Source organism: Triticum aestivum, chromosome 4B (assembly GCF_018294505.1).
Source record: "Triticum aestivum cultivar Chinese Spring chromosome 4B, IWGSC CS RefSeq v2.1, whole genome shotgun sequence".
In the NCBI taxonomy this organism is placed as follows: domain Eukaryota; kingdom Viridiplantae; phylum Streptophyta; class Magnoliopsida; order Poales; family Poaceae; genus Triticum; species Triticum aestivum.
Window position 1 is genome coordinate 33,116,543 of NC_057804.1, and position 12,146 is coordinate 33,128,688.

The window sequence follows — 12,146 nt, forward strand, 5'->3', positions numbered from 1 at the left end:
AAAAGGCTTGTTAGGGGAGCGAAGTGGGACTAAAAACATCTTGCCATAACCTCATTAGTACCGGTTCGTCGTACGAACCGGCACTAAATGGTGATGGTGCGGCCATAGCCTGACCGCAGGCTGACACAGCCTCTTTAGTACCGGTTCGTGGCATGAACCGGTACTAAAGGTTCTCCACGAACCGGTGCTATTGATCGACGCCACGAACCGGCACTAATGTACACATTAGTGCCGGTTGAAATTCAAACTGGCACTATTGTGCTTCACATTTGACCCTTTTTCTACTAGTGCTAGTAGAACGAAGAAGTGGGAAAAATTCCCCAGCTCGGCGAACAAGCGGACCAATCGTGCCCCCCGCTCAAGGTGTCTAGCGACATCGTTGCTAATCATCCGGGGATGGTGCCCGGTACCAATCCTAGAGATTACCTGCCCGATGATGCACATTTTGATACAATGGAGGTGGACGAATTCAAATACCGGCACGGGAAGCCTCTCGTCAAACCTGGTCATCCTCCTCTAACAACGATGATGCGAAGATTCCATGATTGGTACATGGACATCTGCAGCAAGTCTGGGAAGGATACTTTGACGCTGAGAGTTAAATAGGAGCACGACCTCATTGGAATTGATCGGTTGTCTATTCCATATGAGGAGTTCTTCCAGTTTTTCAATCAAAAGGCCCTCGATAAAATAATCGTCACTTGCTCATGTCTGTAAGTACTACTTCTATAATTAGGTCTCTATATATAGCTCAGCTCTTTCATTGCATGTATATATAATTATCCTCACTATATTATGCAGATTGAAGATCGCCGAATGCAAGAAAAGACAAATCGGTGATATTGGGTTCGCTAACACAAATCTCATAGATTTATGGAATGTTAAACATGATGCCAAACAAACTGAGGCCAACTTGCTACGATCGTTACTTCAAATCAAAACAAAGATATAATATTCTTTCCTTACAACTTCAAGTGAGTGTTACTGTCTTGTGCATATTCGGTTTCTCTTATTACTCGAGGTTATAGTAACGTAACTGATGAGTTATGCATGCGTGCGCAACTTCCACTTTATTCTACTAGAGATTAAGCTTGAGCAGGGACTAGTAACCGTCACAGACTCGAGACAAAAAGATACCGAGGAGTATGCGGCCATGACTAAAATGCTTGAGAAGTAAGTTCAATTGATCATTATCGCACCATATCCGCAACTTTGTTCATTTCCTGATACCAAGTAATTGTTTTCTTTGTCTGGCCGGGTTTGGAAAGATTTCACAGCAGAACCTCCGGGATTGCCGGGGGAGCTGCGATTTAAACACCCGAAAGTAAGTACTACTAGCTAGTTCCGCGCATCTCCCTTTGATTCTAGCTAGTTTCATCAATACCATTTAGCATGCTTTCTTATCAGTTTGATTGACCTCTATTTCTTGTAAAGTGGTTGTGGCAGGAACCCGGGTATAATTATTGTGGATACTACATTTGTGAGTTCATCCGCCACACGACCTATGAGCGGGGCTACTCTAAAAAACAATATGAAGTGTGTATGCAACAATATTCACAATTTTAATTTATTACCATCATTTTTGTTGAGTTTCATTCATATATATGTATTGACGCCCTACTTCAAATTAGATGTTTCAGATGCGGGATGAACTCCTACCACAAGATCGCATACGAGCAATTCAAGAGGAATTGGCGGGATTCTTTCTTGACCACGTCATCGATAAAGACGGAGAATACCATGTGGAACTTGAGTTCAGATGTTAGGGGATTGTAAGAGATCTTATATTGTATATATGTAGCCAGTAGCGTCAGATAGATATACGAAAACTTGTTGTTCGACCAATCTCTCAGAAAAGGAGAGGTCGATCACTTCTCTCTGTATATGTTCATGACGATCTTCTATACTTAATGGTTTCCTTCATTTGCTTACTAGCTAGCTAGCGTGTCGAGTCCTCTCTATACATATAGTACGTAGCGTTGACCAAGCACGGAGATAAGAGAGGACACTTCTCTCTATTAGCTAGCTAACACAATATATGAAACCCCTAAATTAACACTACAACCCCCCCCCCCCAAACCCCCAACCCCCAACCCCCCCCCCCCCCCCCCAAAAACAAAACCCCCAGCCCTGAACTGCTGACCCGTGGATGCCTTTTGGTCCCGGCTGGTGCTACCAACCGGGACAAAAGGCCCTCCTGCCTGGGCAATCCGCAGCGGCCACATGGAGCCCCATTTATCCCGGTTCATAGGCGAACCGGGACTAAGGGTAATGGGCTTTAGTACCGACCCTTTAGTCCTGGTCCGGGAACCGGGACAAATGGTCCTTATGAACTGGGACAAATGGGTCTTTTTCTAATAGTGACTGTATCTCATGAGCCTGATCCAATACCGAACGGTTATCAACCATCCTGTAATCATGGAACTGCTCCATGACATACAGTTCACTCCCAGCATCGGTTGCGCGGAACATAGCTTCGAGCGCATCCCACAAGTTTTTGGCAACACGCATATGGTTGCCTCCCTAAACACATTCTCCTGTTCAGGAGAAATCATTATCGTGGGAGACACACCACCAACCCAGAACACGTTCATTGCCGTGAGCCACAAGGTGGTCCTAGTCTGACAATGCTTAAAATGCGTTCCAGTAAACTTTTCTGGTTTTAGAGTAGCGGCAAAGCCATGAGTAGAAAAGTGCCTAAAATAAGATTTTTGGATTTTTAGAAATATTAGCACTTTTCCAATTAGACTAATCCACGAGTAAACAGTAAGCATGGAAAATATGGTATGCAATTCATATCGATTCCTAAGCATACTAGCACGTACAGAACATACAAGCAAACCATCTATGAGCAGCACATATACGCCTAGCACAAGCACGAGTAAATGAGGGATGAACAGATCATATCCTCCGGTTGGCCAGGCCAACGCGGCGGCGGCAGCAGCAACCTCGGTTTCGTCCGTGGCCTTCTTCTAGGCGGCGGCGGCCATGGTGTTGACGTAGGGGAAGTACTGGAAGCAGAGGTGGACGGAGCTGGGGACGGACCGGGAGCGGCTCGGCTCATTCCCGCAACCCGCGGCGTGCGTGCGTCGTGACGAGGCGTGCCGTGGCGAGGCGGGCGCGGAGGAGAAGGAGCGTGCGTGTACAACTCCTATTCCCAAGCTCCCAATAGCAAGTGGTAGAGCAGACCGTATAAAGAGGTCTCACTCTTCTTACTGTAGCAGTATGGGACTAAACTTCCCACACTTCCCACCACTTGCCGTACACATGCATGGGCCTTAGAGATTAACTAGGAATTATTGTCTTATATGGGCCTAAACCCATCCATAATCCATCAGTATACGCGGCCTCATCTACATTTCTATAATGAACACGTTAGAATATTTGTAACTCTAGAACAAAGGCAATTTGAACCAATACTTCGAAAAAATTATAAAAACAAGGCTCACCACCTTCTCTAACCGCAATTTTAGCAGTCATATACCCCCGTCCCTCTCGGGACCCACCTGTGGGCCACCCGGGGGGAAGCCCTAGCCGCCCTCCCCCTCGAGCCCTCCCACCTCCCACCCTCCTCGCCGCCATCCTCAGCGCCACCAGGCAATGCCTGGCTAGCAGGGCGGCGGCAGGACTTCTTCCCCTTCGAGCATCTTCACCGGCACGGGACGACTGGATTGCGAGGATGCGCTGGGTTTACGTGTGGTCCGGCGGCGCGGCGGGCGGGCTACGTACCCTTGCCGACGTTGGAATCACATCTCGCAGTGTGGTGACGGCTAGTCGGCTTGGCTATGTTTTCTTTTTGGAGAATCTACATGGTCGGATCCCAGATGCAGAGGCCGGGGATTTTCCTCCTTTTCGCTATGTTTTTTTTTTTGGAGAATCTATGGTATGCGTAAAGGCTACTACAACCTTGGGCAACCAAATACGGGTCGACCTGCTCGTTCTGGTCCTAGTAACTTCTTTTAGCCGCAGATCGAAAGGTAGAGATTAATTTGGTCAAGTCGAACGGTATGTTTTCAAAAACGAGAGTGTAGTACTTATCCCAACTCAGAAAGGTCCCGTCTCCCATATGACCTCGGTCCCCAGAGTAGCTACCAAATAGTTCTTTGGTTCCGTTGTCTGATCCATACCCCAACAACGTTCAATGTATACCGGGTAGGCGAATTCCTGTGCAGAAGTGCCGATACAAAAAAACAAGGTCATTCGTTTCCCAAAGAAGGGGCTCCAAGGAACAAAGGCGTCCAACCTACACGGCCATGGCTGGTCACCACCCTCGGGTCTTCTGCCAATAAATGCCCTAGGTCACTAGTAGCCAATAGCATTCCAACATGCACACATGCCCTTTCCACCACTAGTGTCCTTCTTCTGCCTTGTATTCTCTCCCTATCAACTCATCCACACACCACACTCAGACCCTCCCTCTCTAACTATAAGATGGCACACCCCTCTCAATCTCAAGTAGGGAGAGTATCACATCCAATATTCTAGGCATCCATCCATCCCTCTAACCACAAGCACTCTCTCGCTAGCTAGCTAGCCCTCCTACAGAGGAGCCCATGATGTGTGTGTGTGTGTGTGTGTGTGTGTGTGTGAACTCGGGATGAGCTAGGTACCAGTGCCCCTCCTCCTCATCGCCCCTCTGCAACTCCCATGAGAGATTTATCTCCTCCTAGTCCTAGACCTCTTTCACCATCTCTCTCTTTCTCTCTTGCACACAGAGACACACAAGCGTGAAGAGCGGCTTATGCATGGCCGGACACAGCTGATAATAGCTCCTAGGCCACAGCCACACGCCTCTCTCACACACAGTAGAAGCGCGCAGCTAGCAGTTGCTCTTCTTCCGAGGGCCTAGGGACGGGAGGTCTCAGGGGTCTTAGAGTCCCATCACTAAAGCATGTTTCCTTTCTATGATTCCCCTAGCCCCATGGACTTGCCCCTTTACCAACAGCTGCAGATCAGCCCTCCCTCGCCAAAGGCGCCGGATCACCAATCCTTGCTCTACTACCATTCCTCCCCTGCATTTGCCGCCGACTCCTTCCACCACAGCTACCTCTGTGCCGGTGCCGCGACGCCCACGCCGCCCGCGGCCGAGATCGACAACCAGTCGCCGCCGGAGCTGCTGCTGATGGATCAGGCTCCGGCGCCAAGGGCAGACGGTGTTGGAACCGCACAAGGCCTGCACGGCGGTGGAGGCCTCGACAGCGCGGCGGCCGCCGCGGCCAGGAAAGACCGGCACAGCAAGATATGCACCGCCGGCGGGATGAGGGACCGGCGGATGCGGCTCTCCCTCGACGTCGCCCGCAAGTTCTTCGCGCTCCAGGACATGCTCGGCTTCGACAAGGCCAGCAAGACGGTGCAATGGCTCCTCAATACGTCAAAGGGCGCCATCAGGGAGGTCATGACTGACGAGGCGTCCTCCGACTGCGAGGAGGACGGCTCCAGCAGCCTCTCCGTCGTCGACGGCAAGCACAAGCCGCCAGGGACGGAGGCTGAAGGTGGTGATCACGGCGAGGGGAAGAAGCAGGTGCCAAGGGCAGCCAGAAGGGCACCCGCCAAACCAAAGCCGCAAAGGAAATTGGCCAGTGCGCACCCGATCCCCGACAAGGAGTCGAGGACGAAGGCGCGGGAGAGGGCGAGGGAGCGGACTAGGGAAAAGAACCGGATGCGATGGGTGACGCTCGCGTCCACAATTAACATCGAGCCGGCAGCCACCGGCATGGCGGCGGCGAGGGCGGACGAGTTCGTCACGAGGCCGAACAATTTGATCAGTCGCTCCTCGTCCATGAACACAGCAAGAGCTGAATTGGAGGAGGGGTGCTCGTCGTCCATGCCGAGCGAAGCGATCATGGCTGGCTTCGGCAATGGAGGATACGGAAGCAGCGGTAACTACTACCAGTATCAGCTGGAGCAGCAATGGGAGCTCGGTGGAGTGGTGTTTCCCAACTCCCAGCCCTACTGAGAAGCGGCGACATGCGTACGGTACAAGAACTACTCCCGCTGTCTCGCCTTGCACGTGCACTTATATACATACTGCTTTGTTCAATGGATTATTTGTGTAATAATTTTCTTGTGAATTAACTTTGTGACGGTGAACTTGCCTTGGTCATTGCATGATGCAGTATTGTAGTTGAAGCTACTACTAGTCCAGAACCTGTGTTGATTAATTCATGTAATTCATGCGTGGATTCTTATCTCCATTTCTTAATTCTATAATTGTCAAACTGGAATCCGACCAGATCTGCTATTCTGGTGAATGAATTGCTTAATTGATGAATGGCAGATGAGTTTGATTTTCAATTGTTTCATTTCATAGAACAGTTTCCTGTTGCCTGTTGGATCCTAATACTTGGAGTAGCTTTAACTAACAACACGGCGCTTCAATGTTACATACATATACTAACAAGCATTGATCGAGTTAAATTCTTATGTACCAATACATATCAAAATATGTATATATTTATGCATAGTTTCATTTCATACAATGCATATTTAGACCTCAAAGCATGGTGGTACATATACTCACAAGTCACAAGCATTGGGTTAAATTCTCATGACATCTGCTGAAAAAGGAGTAGGTTGATTAATTAGGTATATTTATGCATATACTCACAAATCACTCAAGCTGGTACCGCTGATTGGTAAAAGAAAGTCTTCATGTTTGAATAATCAAGATTTGTTTATTCAGCTGACAAATTTTAGAGTGTCAATCTTGTAACATCACCGTCCGATTAAAGGACTATGTATGTTAACTTTGTCAACAAATTCTGCTTTCTTGATGATAACGTTAACACTGTTGAAGTTAAAACACCGATTGCCATCAAACATACATTTTTATAAAAATTACGTTAGGAAAACCTGCATCTGCGTGTACTAGTTCTATGCATGATTTTACGACCATAATTGATTTGCTAGTTAGTATCGTTTGTAAAAGCTGAACGCAGTCATACATGTTGGGGCACTAACATTGTACGTATCGTTTCAAATTGATAACAGGAGAAAGTTAATTTATTAATCTCAAATTGAACGATTTGTAAAAGCTGCATATGATGTTCTTTTTGCCACTTGTGAAGGAATTATGAAATTTGGGCAATCCACCACTACATGGGTAGCCAGCTGCAAATGAGCAAGGTAAAATTTTGGAGCCTCCAAATTATTCAATAGAACTAAGAAGAATGGAAATATATAAATTTGGGGGTATGAGTAGTATTACAGTATGTACTCCCTTTTCTAACTCCCTTGAGATTAGGATACAGTACTGGACCGTTCCAACTTCTTTGAAGTTATATTTTGTCCTCATCAAATTTCTTTAAGTTTGACCAAGTCTAAAAATATAACAACAAGTACAACAGCAAATTAGTTGCACTAGATCTATCCGAAAATACATTTTCGTACTATATATATGATGTAGAAGATATTAGCAAGTACAACATCAAATTAGTTGCATTATATCCATTGTAAAATATAATTTCAAGTTTGAGTTGGTACAAAGCTAGAACATCGATTGCGGAGCGAAGGGAGTGTAGTCTTATCTGTTTGAGCAAGCATGTGCAAATAATAATTTTGGTGAGGCGTGGCATAGTTACAAAATTATCCTAGTTAGCTGAGATACTAATAAGATATACTCCCTCCGTCCGGAAATACTTGTCGGAGGAATGGATGTATCTAGATGCAATTTAGTTCTAGATACATCTATTTTCATCCATTTCTCCGACAAGTATTTCCGGACAGAGGGAGTATATGCATATGCATGCTTCCAGCCCCGCACAATCATAAATTAGAACATGTACATAATAATAATCTTTTCAGCCGTTTATCTCCTTGTAATTTTAGATTTTACACTGACTCTTCATTTTTGCATTTAACCACATATAGTATGTCGACTGTCATCTAGACCAGAGCTATATATCCTCCATATATAATAGAATATGAGCACTAATTTTCCTTTCCACTTGACATACCACTTTTGTTTTCCGGTTGAGATACAAAACAATAATATTGTCAATGGAACGAATATTCCTCCCCTGATAGACCTATAAATGATGTCAGACCAACATATTTCCCTTGACAATGTTCTATACATCGTTTAACATTTTTAAAATATACTAATACCTTTTCTATTTTGTATTGCACATAAGCAATGACTCAATATAAATTTTCTTAAATAAGTAAGTCTTGTTGCCATAAATTATCAGGATAATGGAGCTTAATTATCACCATTACACTGGCCCAAATTGAAGACAATGGTTTAGAAATCATTAATATATGAAACAGAAACACCTCTGGATTAGTCACAACACTTCCCATAGAATAAATAATTCATTTCATAAAGACAGATAATATATATAGGAGTAAATTACTGCTACCAAGTACCAAGCATTTAATAGAGACATTTTTTGGTAAATTTTGTTTGCGGTAAAGGTTGGGGAGGAAGCAACAAAATGGAAACCAGCTTTGCTAAGACATAAGTTTTCAAACGCAAAATCAAACCAGGTGTATAGCTGCTAGAGAGTAAAACGTCAAATTAAATATGACATACTCCTACCAACCTATGGAGTTTTCTAACCAATTCACGAGCGCAGCAGCGCATCTGCAATAAAGGAATTTAGTTACCATGAATCAGAGAGTGCTGCTGCACCTGCTAGGTGTGTCGGCCAAATGTCACCGCACTATGGGCTAGCTGTAGCAGTAAAATCAACTATTTCTGCACGGAAATTGTACACGGATTAATTGCATGCATGCATGTCCAGCAGCTAGCCTCAAAGGTCACATGCATCCTGTACTAGAAGAAATTAGGACAAACAGTGTCCACATGTATCTTGTCTTGTCATTCTGAAGTACTTCAGTTAAGAAACACAAAGGCGATTGTATATGTGAACATGCAATACGTACCTCGCTAGGACTAGGTACTTCTCCCGCGAAGTACAAGAGTACTGTTCAAGCTTCAGCCCGGGCGGCCAGCTGCTAGCCAGTAGGAGAATATATATTATGTAATGAAATTAAGCTCTTCAGGAAAGCAATTATGCACATACGTACATATCACTTGGCCCTTAAGTAGGCAACCATGTGCACATGGCGTGAACAAAATTCTGCTTGCAGGAAGCACTTTGATCGGATGTGCAGAAAAAGGCTTCAATTTTAGTGATGCGGTATTAATTGAGACATGTACTTGATATGGTAGTATTCACTTGATACAATATTAATGGATCTGCAGAACAAATAGGCAGCAATATTAATTATTGGAAGAGAGTAATTTTGGTTTGTATATCTCCAGGTCAATTTGCAAAGGCAGTGGTAGAGTTTTTAAGCGGTTATGGTTATATCCTATTGAGTGTGTTGATGTAATATGACTGCAAGATAGATAATGTACTCCCTCCGTCCCATATAAGACATTATTACATCTAATATACTGAGTGTATTAGATGTAATAATGTCAGTATATTGGATGTAATAACGTCTTATATTATGGGACGGGGGGAGTATAATATTAGCACAAGGAATCGACAAAGTTAAACTATGTCGGGACTCGGGACATTGATCTAACCTATCAGATATAGAACGATAATGTATAATATCAACACAAGGAAATCAACTAAGTTAAAGTGTGTAGGTACATGAATCAAACCTATCCGACATAAAATTATTGGCAGGTTGAAGTTGCACTGAAGGTTGATCCACTTCCACGATGCGACGAAAATAGTGTCGGTTGACATATCCTTTGAATGAGATCAAACTATCATGACTCATGAGTAGTACCTTCGTTACAGATGTCTTGCAATGATAGGAATAATTGCAAATTTTCATACCTCGGGTATTAATTGGCATAGTTAAGATCGAAAGTGGCATGCTTCCCTTTGAAATACAAGCACATTTGCATTCAAGGTACAAGGAATGTTTATGTGGTGCAGCACCACAAGAAATGTCTAATCAAGTTTCTCATATCCAAAGATATTTTAGAAATTATAATAATATTCGCCACATTTATCATTTGATGGGGGAAACCGGAGATTTTGCTTTGTATGATATAAATCAGTCGCTAAAGTTTCCAATTTTAGTTGTCATTTCGGACTAGGATACAATCTCTTGTACATTTCTAATACCATTTTTTCTAGTACTATGCTTCAAAAGAAATGAAAAACAAAGTATCATGAAAGTATATGTTTCATGTCAGATTAATTACAGTCAAAGTTTTAAATTATTGAGCTTGATTTTTTTTGCTTATATTGAACTTGATTTTTAACATGTACATAATCTGCAATACATACTAGTTCTATGTTTCTGAAATATCTAAAAAATAGTCCTTCTGTAAACAAATATAGGAAACGTCTTACATTTGTTTACAAAGGTAGTATATAACTGAGGCACACTTTCATAAAAAGTTTACCCATATTTTTTTGTGACAAATCTGATGGTCCAGTGTTTGAAATGTTGATCATGTGCATTACAAAGGTATTCGAGTGCCCAATCTCATTCTAAATTACATCATGGCTACAGTTTATGTTAGCTCAACTCTTAACTCATTCATATTAATGAAATAAAATAGAGAGTAGGGTCAAGTAAGTGTTATGTCAATACAAACATGTACTCCTCTCCTTGAGCTCCGTTGCCCTACCGATTTAATTGTCACCCGGTGATTGCCATCAGCAAGTATGGTAGGCCTTGTTAACGTTCCTTTGTGGGTTGTAATAGTGGCAGTCTCTATAGACTAATAGTACCCCCCGTGCCATATCAAAGCAATCAGTCTTACCTTTCGTTGCAAAATCATCTTCAACTGCAAAGATCTTAACCATATATAGACAATTTTGATGAAAAACGTGTTAATTCAACCGTCTTGAGTATCATGGATCTTCCTAAACCTCTAGCATGTATATGAAACATTTATATATAGGTGTACTTGTATCAATAAAGTTGCATAGTGCTCCAACATTTAGCTGGGAATTAGTGGGACGAGGATAATAAACTTCAAATGCATATTTGACCCACGCACCATATATACTTTATGAGCATCTTCGAGAGATTGAGCCGGCAAATATTGAGATTAACACCTCATAGTTGAGGAGAACATTGTCTCCCAGTGAATGAACATCACCGGAAAGCCTAGAAAGAATCTAGGCGGGCTCGTTCCAAGACAATGAAACTAAATATCCCAGCTATACGCTCAATTCACAAGTACGATTCTGTTTTCAAAAATGGCCAAATTGAGTTTTTTAGGGAATGATCAAATTGAGTTGAGTTACTTTTGTCCACTAAGCTAAAATACATGGATTAAAGGTGGCCTTGGACCGGGTTTGTCCCAGGCTGACTCATCAAGCATGAATAGGCGCCAATCAATACCACCTTTGTGTTTCTTCGTACTCCTTCAAGCGCAAAAGTATTCCACCAAAATAAAGCACCAAACCCCTTTTCTCACCATGAAGCTTGTTCGTGATGTTGGTCGATTAGCGTCACTCCTTGGCCTTCTGTTCTTTCCCCTCCGCCATTGTTCCAATTTCCAGCACACAATCCCCGCTGCTCCGGCCTGGCAGAGGGATCGGCCGATCACGCCGTCCTGAACATGGTCGAGCAAGCGGTCGTGAGTTCGTGACTCGTGGTGGATAGGCAACATCTCTCTTATCATCACCAAAACAGAGCAGCAGTTACGTTGCTTAATTAATCTACAGCTCATACATATAGGACAGAAACTTAGAGAGTAAAAACTAAGAACAGTAGAGTATCGATGGTTCACTTACAAGATATAGCCAAGCGACCAGGATGCAGGCATCCAGGACCAGAAAGCAGCAACGAGACGACACGCACACAAGAGCACGATTGGCTTGCATGCTTTAGCCTGATTTGACACCGAGCATAGCCTTCCCGCTCTGCGGTGTGTCGCAACTCACAACAAGATTACGCCCATGAGGACGAGGGAACAGCGGAGAAAGAGGCTGAAGAAGGACGGCAGCAGGAGCGGAAGAAGAAGAAGAAGAAGAAAGAGGGAGGATAGTGTGGTTGATTATTGGCTTATCTACGCGTTGGAGGGTTGGAGCAGATGTCTTATTCTCTTATTTTGCCCGGGTTCTTGGGGAGGGAAAATTAAGGTCGACAAAGGGAGATCCCCAGGTGGCATCTCTCACAGTGCCTCTCTCTCCTAGAGACAGGAAGCTAACCTGATG

At 43.9% G+C, this 12,146-nt stretch overlaps 1 protein-coding gene across 1 annotated transcript; it reads left to right on the top strand.

Annotated features, from left to right (window-relative positions):
• Positions 1-4,426: 4,426 nt before the first annotated feature.
• Positions 4,427-6,258, top strand: LOC123094332 (transcription factor TB1). The gene has a single exon (XM_044516361.1). It carries the CDS (start codon positions 4,892-4,894, stop codon positions 5,954-5,956), a length of 1,065 nt encoding a protein of 354 aa, XP_044372296.1. The 5' UTR covers positions 4,427-4,891; the 3' UTR covers positions 5,957-6,258.
• The last annotated feature ends 5,888 nt before the right edge of the window (positions 6,259-12,146 follow it).

Excerpts from the sequence above, each read along its gene's own strand:
- LOC123094332 (XM_044516361.1), top strand. The coding sequence starts at position 4,892 with ATGTTTCCTTTCTATGATTCCCCTAGCCCCATGGACTTGCCCCTTTAC.